This window comes from Crotalus tigris, unplaced genomic scaffold (assembly GCF_016545835.1).
Source record: "Crotalus tigris isolate CLP2741 ecotype Arizona unplaced genomic scaffold, ASM1654583v1 scf7180000017668.6805642782:7212621, whole genome shotgun sequence".
In the NCBI taxonomy this organism is placed as follows: domain Eukaryota; kingdom Metazoa; phylum Chordata; class Lepidosauria; order Squamata; family Viperidae; genus Crotalus; species Crotalus tigris.
The window spans coordinates 3,143,376-3,159,648 of NW_024096554.1; the positions used below are offsets into that span (position 1 = coordinate 3,143,376).

Genomic DNA, 16,273 nt, shown 5'->3' on the forward strand with positions numbered 1-16,273 from the left:
GTGTGTTCATATGCATGAAGTCATTGCTAGAGATTCTAAAATTGGCCAAGACACCCTATTTTTATTCTTGTTTACTCTGATTATGCTGCAACTCAAAGATAGGGTTTTATTTGTGTAAATCAGTTTCTATAATAACTAGATTATCCTCTTCTCTTATTGTCAGTGTAATATTGCTGGCTACCATATCTTAGAGATCCTTATTGCTTACCTCTAAAATTATGATTATATGTGAAATTATGATCATATGTGAAGAGAACTAGACAACCCATGACCCCGTGGCCATCATTTCAGATATATTTCCTTACCAGATTCGTTAAAGCCTTCAACAGTGGCAGCACTTCTAATATATACTGCTTTCACCTGAAAAGTTCTTAAAAATTCAGGGACACATTCAGAGCTGCATCTGCCTTGAAAGCAATCCATGTTAAATTGTATAGCACAGTCAAATGTCAGGAGTGAATCATTGGAAATTGTTTATGACATTTTGTATTATATTATAAATGTTTTATGATAATTTTATGTTATAAAATCTTTTATAAATCTGCCAATTTCAATTCCCCAGATGCAGGGATTTTGGATGCATTCTGTAAATTAGCCCATCTGAGGTACCTTGGTTCAAAACGTTTTACCCTATGATGCACAATTTCACCCAATTAAAGTTACAGACACGAGAGTTTTAGTAGTATATAGATAGATAATGGCAGAGGTTACAGAACAGAGCCAAAGATGCAATACATTGAATCCCTTTTCTCTTTGAAGATTTGTGATAGATTCTGCAGTATAAGACTATAGAAATATAGTAAACTGTTTTGTTAATGTAGTTTTTATTTCAAAAACTGTGCCCAGTGAAGGTATCCAGATGTATATGTCCCTCATAATAAAGTTTGCTGAAACCTTTAAGAGGAGTGGGATTAATATGGATACTTTTCTTTTTTAATCTTGATTCTGTTTGGTTTAGTTTTCTCTATCTCTGAAACTTTACCATTCGCTTTTCTCAGCAAATGGAGATGACGATACCAGAAAAACTCTTGCATAAAATAGAGTTATTACAAAATAAAGTATTTTATACAAATTTTATTTAAGCTATTTATATAGAATGCTCATCCACGCACTCACAAGTATGCCCACATGCCCCTCCCCCACACAAACACACACAGATGCACATGGTAGTAGAGGACCCAAGATACAGACACATACCAACCATAAGGGTGAGAATTTTTTTATTATATACATACATACCAATAGCTTCCTTAAATTCCTTCAGAAATTTTAAAATATTATTAATTATTTATTGCTACTCTAGATTCCTTCAGTCTTTAGAATATTTATTGCTACTACAGCTTGAAGAATTGACAGTTGAAATATCATCTAATACCATCTGAAATCTTAATACTTGTAGGGAAAAATTATATTTATGATGCATTTATGTCTAAAGATTTCTTCCCAACAGAGAATTTTTTTTCTGCATAAAGAACTGTGAAGAAACATTCTATTCTGACTAAAACAAGTTTTTATAATAATGCAGTTTACTTGATTTCACAGAAATTTAAAAGGAAAAAAAGATAAATGTTACTAGTTAACTGAGTTAGGAGATGTTTTCAGGCTGGTGATAGCAAAAAAGAAGGAACAAAATAATGTGTGAATGAATACATTCCTGAACACAGGATGAATACCTTTGAAAGTTTTATAAATCTTTATTATTAACTAAAATATATAATCAAGAGAATAATTACTTACTACTAGCTCATCAACTTTCTCACATTTCTCAGCATTTTCTTGCATTGATTTTGTCTTTTATTTATCCTAGGTTTTTCAGTATGTAAAATTTTTATGCAAACTGTCTTGGACTGAGAGCCTATATAAGTATTTCTTACAATTCTGATTTGTCTTTTTGACATGAGATGTCCATCTCACATGTATATTCTTATAATATGAGTTTAATGGGACAAGTTAAAAATATTTCTAATAAAAAGTCACTCCTTCTATCCTATTCCTATTAATGTTTGAGGTGTTTTTAATAATGAGCATCAATGGTCAGTGCATATACTGTATCTTCTAGTTAGTGAGATGTGGGTAACACTAAATTAGTTGGAAGGTAATCTGTTGAGATAACCTTTTTACACAGACTACTATAAGCATGCTGGAATAAACTGGGTTTTGATTGCATGTGTGGCATACTGGCTAAAGTATGCCCAAGCTACTATATATTAATGTTATTAAATATGTACTGTCACTTTAAGTTATGTTTCAAATCAGCAAGACAGTGACTGTGAATGCAAGGGACCTCAGGATCTGGTTATTTATTATTAATTCTGGATGGAGTAGCACTACCCCAGACAAACCCAGTGTACATTTGGGGGTCCTCCTGGACTCACAAGGCCTGCTCAAATAAATAAACAAATAGATAATCTTTTGACAATTATTACTCCAGAGATATCAGTCAATAACTTTGATAGTTGTAATGCTCAGAATTGCAGTGGGTATGTTCACATTTCATGCTAAACCAGCTTTTATCAATTTGGATATCATCCAGAAGTCTGGGTGTCTAGACGAGAGTTCTCATGGTGAGAATACATTGTAGGAATTCAGGTCTCTATATCGTAACTGGAATAAATTGTAATTTGAATTAACATTTTTGTTGATATAATTGTTGTGATTTGTGGCTTAAAATATTGTCTGAACCTACACAGTTACATTATTTTCCATAAAACATCAATAAAACCAGCATGCAAATTTTCAACACTCTTACGTCTGGCTAAGCTAATTAGAACAAACATTTAATTACCATCATTTTCTATCACTTCTCAGTATGGAATAGATATCATACATTATAATTTAATGCTATTCATATGTATTCTGTGTGAGATATACTTTGTTTTTCAGCCAGGTTATCAACTGTAAAAGTGTATACAGTGCATATAAGGAAGCCCCAAACTAATACTTAAAATTGCATATTTTTGCTCTTGCTATATAAATTCATGAAAGTGTTAATAAACTCATTGCTTTTGTCTCTTTGTTGGCTCAACTCAGTAATGGTTTCTGCAGGCGTCCTGCAAAATGCATATTTAATAGGGATGTATATGAAAACAGAAAACATATTTTGTTTCAAGGTCAGAATAAATAGTCCTCCTCTAACTAATGAGCTCAAATTCTTCAAAATGGTTTTGTTCCAATTGAATGAAAGTTGACATGGCTCCAGTATCCTGACCATATAAACTAATGGGAATTTGGAGCTGAGGTAACAACCCTTGTTTCTTGATCTGTTACCAATAATCATATTTTATAGTATGATACTGGAAACCAAAATAGTAAATAGAAGAAAAATGTAAGGAAAAATTATCAGTAATTTTGGAAAAGACAAATTGCTTTGAATTTTGACCCTCAGGTTCTAATTAGGGAGACATTAATAGCTGTTTAAGAAGAAACATGCAAAATATTTGGGCTTATGAATTTCAGATGACATGAAATAAATTTAATTCTGTCATTTTAGATATACCATTGAGTCTATAAATGACATTTAAGTTTTCATAGACTACAGAAACTGATTAATTTAGTATGAAAGTGGTTGCTGTGCTGATTCCAAAAAAGACAGACAGGACCCAGAGTGGTTTGGGAGGAAAAAAAAAATTGGCCAATAGTATAAGTAAATTAACAAGATTTTTAGTTCCATAGAATTTTTTTCACATAGTCCAATTTGTATATTTTCTCAGAAGTTCTAATTAATCTTAAGGAGCCATTAACTTATCTTGACTGATTTGGAAGCTAAAAATGCTTGGCCCAGATTAGTAGGACTATGTAACTTCTAAAAGAGGTGCTTCAGAATATATGGAGCCAAGTGAAGCAGCCATAACTTTTTCAGAATGTTTTCCTGACTGTCTCTGCATGTCTTTACTTGCACAGCCAGTTTACTTCATTAGAAAATAATAATAATAATAAAATAAAGCAGCTGTGCATGTGCACATATGCAGAGATAGATGGGAGCATCTGTTAAAGCAGCTTTGAAAATCTGGAAAAACAGGTAATTGCTTTAATAATTCAGAAATAAATGTTTCATAAGTGATCCTCTCTGCACACAAGCATCACTTCGAACTCATTGGTACAGTATATTGGTTTGAACATGGATAGGGGAATCACCTGAGAATTCTAAGATTGTTTTCAGAAAGGGAAGACAAAAATCTCCCAGAAGAATGCATTGGCAAACCATTTCTGCAGTAGCCAAGTAGTCTGTTTATTACTAAGAGCTGAACTCCACTTGAACTGTTATTACTTTTAAATATTATTTCTACAAATCAACCCATTCTGATATATTTCTTGAATAGGAGTGGGAAAAGAAATGTCACTTGGACGCCAAGAAGCCTTTGAAATTTTCAAGAGAGATTATGTAGATAGCATAACTATTGAAGACAATAAACAACTCCTTAAACAAAGGTAAGATTTACACTCAACCATAAAATTCAAAAGATTTTGTAGGCAAAAATAGATACCTCTGGCTGGGAGACAGAAATTTATAATATGTAAATTATAATATGTAATTATAATATGTAGATGATTTAAGCAAATAAATAAATTAACTGTACAGACTATACCAAAAAGCAAGAAGTGTATACACCTAAGGGACATTGTTTAGGATAGGGATTATTGTAGAAAACTTTCCACAAGTTTGTGAATTTGTGTGTAGGATATTTAGTTCTATTCAGTTCTAGAGGATCAGGGATCTTACAAACTGATCTGATAAGCAGAGACATCAGAATACCAACTATCCATAATAATAAAAATACTGGAAAATGTATTCATATAATTACTTTTAAATGCATAAAATGTGTAGAAACAGATATAAAAACATATTTTATCTCTTAGTGGCTTTTTATAAGTAAAATTAGATACACATTTTATGTTTCAATTTACACATAAAAACTTATGCCGTAAATATGGATATGCATGAAGAATTTATTTGCCAATTGGCTAATGTAATTGTGGAAAAATATGAATAAAAGAAAAATATGATACAAAATATAAAAAGTGAGAATGCGCTATTCACAAATCTATCTATGGTTATTAATTTCTTTATAACCTAAGATCATACCATATAACTTTCAGCTTCAGTCAGTTATGTAGCAAAATTTGGAATATACTGTATAAATATTTAAATGTTATGAGTATGGGAAATCTGATGTAGCAAAACTTCAGAGTGATGTCTTAGGGAATTTCCATGATATGGCAATGGAAAATTGGGCTTTGAGCATGTTCTGCTAGTGATTCATCTTGAAGCTCTGCAAAATCTTTTAGGGTTTTGGAGAAAGGAACAGTGAATGTAGAATTCCAGTTAAAAACAATAAAGCAATTATTATGAACTTGTTTTTCTCCAGTTTTCCAATTCTCCTATATAAATAAAAATATTTTACTAATAGCACAATAGTTAAAATGCTTCAGGGAGCGTAACGTAGAATATATTAAAAATATTCAGTTGATAGCCATTAAGGAAGTTTAATCACACTCCAACGAGATTGCCTAACAAATTTTCCACTTGTGTACTAGGCTACAAACATGGCAGAACTCCAGAATTCACTGAATGCAAGGAGAAATATCAGGATTCTGGAGATCAACTGAGGCATTTAGAAAGATGTCTTGCATCTTCTTTCATAGTACTCTCAAACCTTAGATTGCTTTAGCTGTCTTGTGCCATCTGTTTTTGATTTTTCTCTTTCTGGTTATGCCTTCCATTATTGTATTATTTATTCTGCTGCCATCTTCCAATCTATCTTCTTAAGAATTATCACATAAATGATCAGTCATTATCTTTAGCTAAAGTGATAAATACTGAGCAATTGTATTTTTAGTTAATTTTTAAATAGAGATACTTTAGCTTTCTGTTCTATTTATTTTTCCAATATTATTACTATTAATAATAGAACAACATATATAGTTTAGTATACACTAAACATCTGCAGCAGCTTTACAAAACAGAATAACCTTGGATGCCTTCTAGTCCAACTTCCAACTCAAATAGGAAACTCTATACCAGGGATATCAAACTCACAACATCATGTGATGTGTCGCAACCTATTGTGACTTTTTTTCCATTACTGGCAATGGGGTGGCCACGGTTTTGCCATGACGCATCCAGGCCGCAGGCCAGCAGTTTGACACCCCTGCCCTATACCATTTCAGACAAATGGTTGTCTAATCTTTTCTTAAAAACTCCAGTGTTGGAGTACCCACAACTTCTGGTGACAACTCATTCCACTGTTTAATTGTTTTGTCAGGAAATTTCTCCTTAGCTTTAGGTTGGTTCTCTCCTTGATTAATTTCCATCCATTGCTTCTTGCAGATATCCTACGACAGAGAAACCAAATATTTAGGTACTCTAGATGGACATCTGAATAATATCATTTTAATTTTAGAAGAAAGCAGTTTTCCCTGTGTAATGCACATTTCAGTTATGTTTTCTTCAATACACTGTAATCTTTCTATCTTTTGCAGAATAGATATCCATTTGAGATGAACCCAGTATAAAGTAAAAGCAAGGATTTAAATTTGACCTTTGGTCTGAATCCTAGCATCCACATGGGATAAATCAAATTGGGATGTTTACTGGGTAAACATGCAGAGGATAACACTATTTTGCTGTATTCATGGTAACTGCTGCAGATGTTATGATACAAATAGCATAAGGCATGCTTTATTATTGTATGTGAAAACCCATTAGCAAATGACATTGGGAACTTTAGCTACATCACACTTGTTTAAAACAAACTCTTCTCAGTTCTACTCTGTAATTTGGAATATAACTGCTGAACCACCACTTATATAAAAACTCAGTGACCTAGCCACTATTCAAATTGCTAGGTAAGATTATATATACAATGCATTTCAGAATTAACAAAAGTCTCCCCTAAATGTAAATCTTTGTTATGCCAATAATATATATATGGTAGGATTGCTATCTTTTTCATTCTGTGCTGGAGTTTTGATTCAAAATTACTTTTTATTTACTGTATTATTATTTTTTGGGCTTTTCCCATATCCCCAGTTGAAATTGTTACATTTGTTTTTCCATAAACCAGTGGTGTAATTCATGCTTTGCACAACTTAAAAATGTCCACAGAACTGCTTTTTATAGATTTTTCTTAAGTTTTCTGTGGTAGGGTGGCACCATCCTCTCCATGCAACCACACTAGCATTACTTCTTCAGGCACCTTATTTTTCCTTCTCATCCATTTCTAAATTGCTTCCAACTTGTCAGTCTTTTTAACCATAAAATCATGGGATTGAAAAGGATCAAAAAGGGATCCAACCCAAGTTTCTGACATAAATTTCATCAATCTGCTGTTTATAGGATCCAGATCACAGTGTACCACAAGTAAATGTAGTATAAAAGATGCCAACATTTATCATTCATTCCTAAGTCAAATTAGGTATTTATTCCTAAAGTTTACCAAGTGAGGGAAACATATTTGCCTGTTAACTATTAAATTAGTTTATAGATTTTTGTGGCCTAAACTTTAGTATCTTGAGCCAATTTCAGAAGTGCACAAAGTATGTACAAATATGCAACAGAGATGATTGAATAATTATTAGGATAGCAAGAGGCTGCCACATCACGACTGAACAGGACAAGAGTCCTTATATCCTTCGAGGGATTGTAATGAATCTGCAGCTCTGGGGTGGCCAGCTAAGGTTTACATGATCATCATATAACCCCTTTCTCCTGTTGCCCTATTGTGCTCAGTAAATTTATGTCATTCTTTGAGCTCAATGGGACATCTTCTTGCATCAGTGAATCAAGCAAGTGAAAACATATATAAAATGGAACCTGAAAAAAAAATCAGGCTTCTTGGGAAGAATTGATTTATTTCAACTAAGTTTATTCTTTTTTTCAAGTGAAATTCAAAATTGACATACACCTCACTTCCATTAATTTCCATTTTTCATGCCAGATTTCTTTTATTAAAGCAAAAAAGCATTTATCTTGAGGAAGGGATGCTAGACACCAGTGGTGGAAACTTAATGCATCCACAAGGGACTGGCTACCAGAACATAATGCTTGATTAGTCCTGTAAACCTAACAGAAAATGCGTTCAGAATTTGCCATTGAAAATATATAATTGGGTTTTTTTGTAGTCTTTCATCTTTCTCTTTTTGTAGTCTTTCATCTTACTCCATTTTCTTTCTGCTGTTTTTAACAGTAGGAAGAAATAGGTCTTGCTCCTTTTCTACTTCTTTTCTACTTACTTTATCAGAAGTTAGCAGCCAAAGGGCAGATATATAAAGCCTTTTGTTTCTTCAGCCAAGAGTTCATTAAATATTAACTTATGGTAAATCTGTAGCACGGAGTGCAAGGTTTACCCATCTATAGGAAAGCACTGAGTCAAAATATCCAAGAAGTACATTATTTTTTGCCACCACTAAGGAGTCCAGAGAAACAAAATACTAAGACTGATAAGCCTTGAAAAATGAAAAGGAGAGTAGGAGAGAAGAAAACAAAGGGGTTGATGCATTGCTGAAATGAATAGCTCCTTTTATCTAGAAACCTTGTGACTAGCTAGCATAGATGAATTTTCCTACTATGCAGGGATGTGTGCCCATGTGTCCCCATGTCAATCAAAGCCTTCAGAAAAGGGGCCCTGGAATAAGCAGAAAGCTGCCCAAAGTATTGCTTGTATTAGAAGCAAAGCAGAAGAAAACCTGACCAGGAAGGGCCCAGTTATCCCAATTGTGCTAAGTGCTTAGAATAAGTAAAAGTAAAAGTGACTTAAAATACTAGATGCTGAAAAATTGAAAGGAAAAAAAAAATTCAATAATTCAAAGAACATAATTACCCAATGTATGCCTCTTATGAAGCTGAGTGGTTTTTTTTACTTTGTTCCATGTCCACTTTTGTCAGACAAAATGAAATATATACCTTTTTTCCAACTCTTTATCATAGACAAATTTTTGCCCAGATAATCATCTAATTCCATGCCATTGATAATAAGGCTGATTGTACATATATGACTAACCATAAAAAAATTCATGACAAGGAACTTGTCCTAGCCACCAAAATCATAATAGTGTGAGTTCATCCCAAAGATAGTCTTCAATTTAGGAATGGTGTTTTTATTTCTTTCTATCCTTTAGATTTTTTTTCTTTTTTTAATAAAAGAACAAGAATGATATATGTTTTTCCTAAGTTAAAAATCTCAATAATTCCACAGGCTGACAAAACGTTGTTAAGTATCTTTGCCAATTCAGGCAGAGTCTGCCATTAAAATTTTTATTCAACAGTAAAACATTTAGATCACTTACAGTAAATGCAAAAGGTAAAATAGTGGCTCCGCATAGTCTAAGATAAAGAGATTATTTATAAGGGAAACACTGAAATATTATGGATCAACACGCTGTCAGTGATCAGAAATACTTAAGGACATTGTTGAACATGTTACTTATGCTCTAGTCAGCTCCATTTGCTGGAGGCAGTTTGTCTGTCTGGTTATTTGGTTATAACTTTTGGTAAATACTTTTTATTGTGCTTTAAAAAGTATTTTAAAAAGTAAAAAGCATTTTGGAAAATTGTGTTGAGGCTAAAGAATTTTAATACATATTAACTCCCTTTTTATGACTCTGTAATCCCTTAATTTGGGTAGAGTTGGGGCATCTGGATGGAGCTAAGCATTTACTAGCCAGATACCCTTCCTGACATCACATGGAGTTTGCAGCAGATATTTTTTTTTTTTGCACCCTAGGAGAGAAACATCTGCTGATACCTACGATTGAACTTTCAACCTTCTGAGTGGGAGACTAGAGTCTTTACACTAAGCCATCACGCTATTCAATTTTAATACATATTGTATTATAATCTGTAAATATCGTTCATAGCTATCTTCACATTTCTGCTACCTATACAGATGTCTCTAGATTAAGGGTGAGCAACATGTTGAAGGGTGATCATGTTGCTGAAATTTAGAACCAAAAATACTAGAAATTGATAGCACAGTTTTTAAGTCCAGAAACAGCAAAATATTATAATTTGTACTTGTTCAAAGTCACAAAAAATAAATGTTGGAAATTTCATGTATATAAATTGCAATCTATGCAATTATGTCACTTTGTTATTCAGATGCAATTTAGACACTTCTAAAGGATGAAATTTTAAAGAACCATAACTCCAAAATCCTGGCAGTGAAGTTTGGCATCTTCATTCCAGTCATTACAATTTAGTTTGCTACAAATTTTATTTTGCTGTAGAGGAAACAAAAACCAAAATTAAAACAATTTACTATATAAGACCATGAGACATTTTTCCAAACTCTGTTCTTGATTCAAGCCCCAAATCAGATCAGAAAATAGAGGAGCAACCAAAAGTGTACAGAATAATTTACAGAATTCTGGATTTTGTTACTTTGAAATTGTTTCATGATTATGCAACATTACAAATAAAATTTTAAAAAAACCTGAGTGGGCTCTGTATACTTGTATAAAATGTTATTATTTTTAACATACCTGTAAAAATTTATGCGGGTGAGCGTATACATACAGGTACAATGGTAATCAGATCAGAATTTCCCTTGCAAAACAATGTAGTTGTAAAGTGTGAGATCACAAGACTTCATTGCTTAGCAACCATAATAATGGCACTCCCTATTGCTGTCATTAATTGAATTCCACTGAGCCACCCCATATAATGGTATGTGAAAATGACTTTGAGGGATGAGGGGAAGAGATGCTACCTAAAAAATAATCAAACGAGAGACAGTGGAGCCCCCAGTGGCTTAAAGGGCAGAGGAAGAAACTTAGGAAGGACATGCCTTAATTGATCAGATGATTGAAAGTAGCAGCATGAGCTTTGTCCATTCAGACTTGCCAGATTCTGTTAATGTAGCCTTAAAATAAAGTAGAATTATCTTATCTAGTCATGTTTCCCATCTAATTTACCCAGGAGAGCTGACACCTGACTCTAAGCCATTCCAACCTTTGTCCCTCCCAGTCCTGAGGTTCAGTTTTTCCAAAGTAGGGGACTCTCTCCCCTTCCCAACTGTCTATTCCCCCCCACCCCTATTCTCTGCCTTTTGGGCATCATGGTCCCTGTCTTAAGGGAGTGGCAAGCAGCCCCAGAACTGCACTGTTCTGGGGCTGCTGTCTGTGCTGTGGCCACAGCATAAAACATTGCAGCATGGTGTAAAGCTGCAGCCACCCAGCAAACCACGGCTGCTCCAATCCAGTCTCAGTCACAGCTGCACTCCAAGGCCCCTGCCATCTCAGCTGTCCTTCATTGTCTTCTTGCTCCCAGTGCCAATGAGGCATGTCCAGCCTGTCTCTTCATGATACAGCTATGGGCCACATGAGGCTAACTTCCCTAGGTCTTGTGAAGAACTCGCTATGTGTGACCCGGGGTAGAAAACAAATGGCCAGCAGCTGCCTCATGGATAGCCAGACTTCAGTGGCAGCAAAAAGACAGCAATGATGGGCCAGGACAGCAGGGATGAAATAGGATGGTGGAGAAGCTGAAGCATGCCTGCAGTCATAAGTCCAGGTGGATTGCTACCTGCCCAAATTCTTATCATGTAGCTCTGGGGGCACTACAATGGCCATAACTTTGGGGACTGGTCAGAAGTCCTTTTGTTCAGCACTGCCATAAGTTCAAACAATCACAGAATGAAGGGTTGTTAACCAAGGAACACACACAGAGTGAGACACCAGTCCCTGTAGTTTTCTTGGTAACAAATCAAAAATAATGATCAAGTACTGTAAAATCATAGGAAGAGGTCATCTGCAAAACCAAAATAAAATAACCAGTCTGGATAAAACTGGAATTGCATATAAAGATGCCTAGCCTATTTTGGAAGCTGCTGAGTAACTACCTCCTTGGATGCCCATTAACAAACAACAAAGAGATTCCCTTCCAAGTATCTCAAAGGCTCAGTTATGACATACTGGAAATAAATTTCACAATCTTTGAACCCAAACAACATAGGATCTTCCAAATCAACATCAAAACCATCAAATAGGTTTAGCAGTAAATAGACAGGCTGTACAAATCATAGAGTAGGTGTAATATGACTCTTGCTTTGCATGCTGGTCAGTAATTTAGTGGTATTCTGTACCAGCTAGAGCTTCCAAACAATCTTCAAAGGTTGCCTACATAAAACACATAATATTTTAGATGCAAGATCATTCAGATATGTTTTACTGTCAACAGGTTTCCTAAGCCGCATGGCCCCAACCTGTTCAAGCCTTTTAAAACTTAAAATGAATAGATTACCAATACAACTAAGCATTTATGTAATATGCTTTTTGCAACAGATGATTCATTGGATTCTGAACCAGTTGAAATCCACAAATAGTTTTCACAAACATATTCTATACGTAGTGTCATAGAACCATAGAATGTAAGGATTGAAAGAAATCTTGGAGATCATCTAGTGCAAGAATCCACTGCAATAGCATTGCTGATAGTTGCTCCCAAGCTTCTATTTAAATATATTCACCAAAATAGAGTCCACCATACTTTGGATACAATTTGTTCTGTTGTTGAACAGCTCTTGATATTGGAAAATTTTCTCAAGGGCCCATGTAAAATTTTGAAATTTGTCCCTGAATTTCTTGTACAATTATTTCTTGTCCCATATTCTAGAATAATTCTGAATAATTCTAGACCCATTTTCTACATGATATCCCTTCAATTACTTGAACATAGGTGTGGTGTTTACCTCAATCATCTCTTCTGAATATACCAGTACCTATAATATACCAGTACCTATAATCCTTCCTCCTAGAGTTATTTTACCAGACCTATTATCTTGGTTAATCTCTTTTGGTCCCACTCCAGTTTGTTAATGACCTTCCTAAAATGCAATCCCAGAAATGGATGTAATATTTTGAAATCACTAGTTTGACCAACAGAGATTAGAGAAGAATAGTGGCATCTTTTGATTTTCATTGATGCTGTACTTCATTGGTGCAACCTAGAACTGCTTTTCCTTTCCTTTCCTTTCCTTTCCTTTTTTATTTTCTTCTGTGTCAAACTTGTGATCCATCAAGGCATGCAGATCTTTTTTGCATATGGTGCTGCGAGATATGATCCTCCCATCTTATACTCTTAATATTTATACTTGATTTTTCTTATCCCAATAATAGGAGTTTTTATTTGTCCCTGAATCTTGATACTATTCTCCAAGGTATTTCCTGTTTCATTTACTTTTATGTCCATGCAGAGTTCATAAACTGTTATTAATTTGTTTAATAGCACAAAACCTAAAATAGAGACCTGTGATACATCTCATCAAAACTTTAGAGCTGTTAATACTGGACTCAACCTGCACATACCCATGTAATGGTAGAATAGTTGAGCGCATATTTCGCCATATTCTCTATCAAGAATGTAATGGGAAACTTAGTTGTATGCTTTGCTAAAGTCAAAATATGCTGTGTCCACAACATTTTTGTGGTCAACTAAACTGGTCACACTATCAAAAAAGAAGATCAGGTTAGTCTGGCATGATTTATTCTTGACTGAATCATGCTGATTCCTGCCAAGCAATGCATTCTTTTCTAAATACTCACCAACTGACTGGTTAAAATCTGTGCCAAATATTTTGCCTAAGTAGTAAATCAGGGTAGCAGTAAAAGAGTCTCTAGTTACCTGGAACTTCTTTTTTTCCATTTTGTGAAGATAGGGACAACATTTACCCTACTCCAGTTCCTGGCATTAAGCCCATCTTACAAGATTTCTTAAAGATCACAATAAGGGCTGCAAGATGACATTTTCAACCTCCCTCAAGACTCTTACATGTAGCTACTTTGTTCTTGAAGATATAAACTCATTCATATTAGTCAGGTGTTATCTGCCTACTTAATTTTTGGGGTGGGAGTGGGGGTAAAATATGGTCTCTTATAACACCTTTTCCAACTAACAAATATTATTACTAAGTATAAGCTTTCTTGAGGGGGGGTGTCTTGGAGGAAAGAGAATGGGAGAGGAAAATACTTTGGATATGCAGATGCAGGTTACCTCTGTAAGGCAAATTACAAGTAGCACATCAGTTAAATACCATAATGTGTTAAAACATATTGTGATGGTTGAGATCTTCTGAAATTGCCTAAAAGCTTTTGATGTGTTTGAGTTCAACAACTTCTCATTCAATGGTACTATTAAAGTTGCACTAAAGTCCTATGAAATGTCTGCTAAATATATTCTTCCTTCATTTACTCATCCTACATGCTCAATATGAAGGGAAGCTGGATTGGAAGAAGATGGGCATGATTTTAAAATTGGAGGAAGAAACATCAATAATTTGTGCCATGCTTATAATACTATTTAATAACCAAAATGCAAAAAATCTGCAAGGTCTGGTAATAAAAGTCAATGAGCATAGTGAAAAAATGGGATTAAAATTAAATATAAAGAAGATCAAACTAATACTTCACGTGATCTTGATTCTATCCCTCTGTTAATGCAACCCAGCACTGTGTTGGCTTTTTGGGCAGCTGTAGCACACTGCTGGTTCATATTTAAGTGATTGTCCACTAGGACTCCGAGATCCCTCTTACAGTTGCTACTGTTGAGCAAGGTACCTCCTATACTATACCTGTACATTTGGGTTTTTTTGCCTAAATGGAGAACCTTACTTTTTTCACCATTGAATTTCATTTTGTTAGATAACAGGTACAATGCTGAATGAAGACTGACAATGGGTCTTTGTAATTGCAGTTCTCTCAATGTTTCTGCAGTCAAATACTTGCAATTTTGGCACTTGGCAACCAGCTTGAAATTGCAATGTTGCAGCATCTTGGAATACGTCACCATTTGTGACTTTCGATGCCAGCTTCTGATAAGCAAAGTCATCGGGAAAGCTGGTGGGAGGTTGCAAACAGTGATCACATGACCATAGGACACTGTAATCATGCAGTATTCTCCTAAGCCACAACTGCTGTGGCAAGATGCCATAGTCACATGATGTCACACTTTAAAACCGCATCTTACTACCACATTACTTAGGGATGGAGTTACTGGTCCTAATTACCATAATTAAGCAAAGGCTACTTCTATGTGTTGCCATGACTCTTTAGTGATTATTCCCACTCTCCATTTTCTATATACCCTTTGGATTCTAAATTCAGTTAAAATTGGGAAAAAAACAAAACTAATCATATAGAATGATTTCCCCTGGTGCCCTCCCATTTTTCCTTCTCAGAATAGTGTGCTTTTATCCATTCAACAGCTTGGTTTTGAAGTTCCCAACTTTCCTGCATTCCATTTGTCCTCAGGATATTGCTTATGGGATCTCTTCTCATTAATTATTATAACTTTATTAATAGCATTAAAGCATCATGATACTTGAGAGGTTATAAAAGCAGAGCTAGTCACAGCAGTGGTAGCAAGTAGCAAATCGTGACTGATCTTGAAAAAAGAATCAGATCTTGTTAGTGCTTGCATGCTAGGGCACCAGGAAATTCCAGTGTTATAGGCTGGACAGGAAATCAAAATACATTCCAAAAGAAGGCAATGGTAGATCACTTCTCTATAATTAACAAGAAAACAATATAACTCTGTCCATATATAAGTCAGAGTTATCTTCAAAGACATGTTGCCTTCTTTAACTCATACATACAGAGTTATTGTTATTTAGAAAGCATCTTGAAACCAAATGTAACTAGTAGAAGCAATGTCATATAAGACATTTTTACCAGCAAAGTCTGAATTCACTCACATCCCGGTCTAAGAGATACCAATTTTTTTAGACCAGGGAGAGATTAGCACCTGTTGGTTTAGAATAGATATTTGTTGGTTTGTTTAATTAATTAATTAATTAATATGGCCACCCATCTCAATACATGACTTTGGGGGGCTAGCAAAATTAAAACAAAAATTGTTTTGTTCTAAGAAAAGATCAAATGTTAATATTGCTTTAAAAAGGGGGGGGCTGAAAAAGAGTAGGACTTGGGCTAAATCATGCTTTATGTTAAGAGCCCTGGTGGTGCAGTGGTTAAAGTGTAGTATTGCAGGCAAACTGTCCATAGTTCAAGCTTGACAAAGCTCAAGGTTGAGTCAGCCTTCCACCCTTCCAAAATCAGTAAAATGAGGACCCAGATTGTTGGAGGCAATGTGCAAATAATGCTTCTACTTTGTACATTGCTCTGAGAGTGCTGTAAAGCACTATATAAGTCTAATTGCTATTGCTATTATTTCTTATCTCTGGTTTAGGATATTTGATTATTTCCTTCCTTCCTTCCTTCCTTCCTTCCTTCCTTCCTTCCTTCCTTCCTTCAAATATTTGTTTTAAAGAAATAACTTTAG

General features: G+C 34.6%; 1 protein-coding gene across 5 annotated transcripts in view; it reads left to right on the forward strand.

Annotated features, from left to right (window-relative positions):
- KIF6 (kinesin family member 6) overlaps positions 1-16,273 on the forward strand; it is a 129,352-nt gene that overhangs the window by 63,135 nt on the left and 49,944 nt on the right. For all 5 annotated transcript variants that reach the window (XR_005556016.1, XR_005556017.1, XR_005556018.1 and 2 more), the window contains exon 14: positions 4,320-4,428. Coding sequence is in view for 2 of the 5 variants with exons in the window: in XM_039337099.1 (XP_039193033.1) it covers positions 4,320-4,428 (109 nt within the window). In the remaining 3 variants the exon portion in view is untranslated. The remainder of the gene's footprint in view (positions 1-4,319; positions 4,429-16,273) is intronic.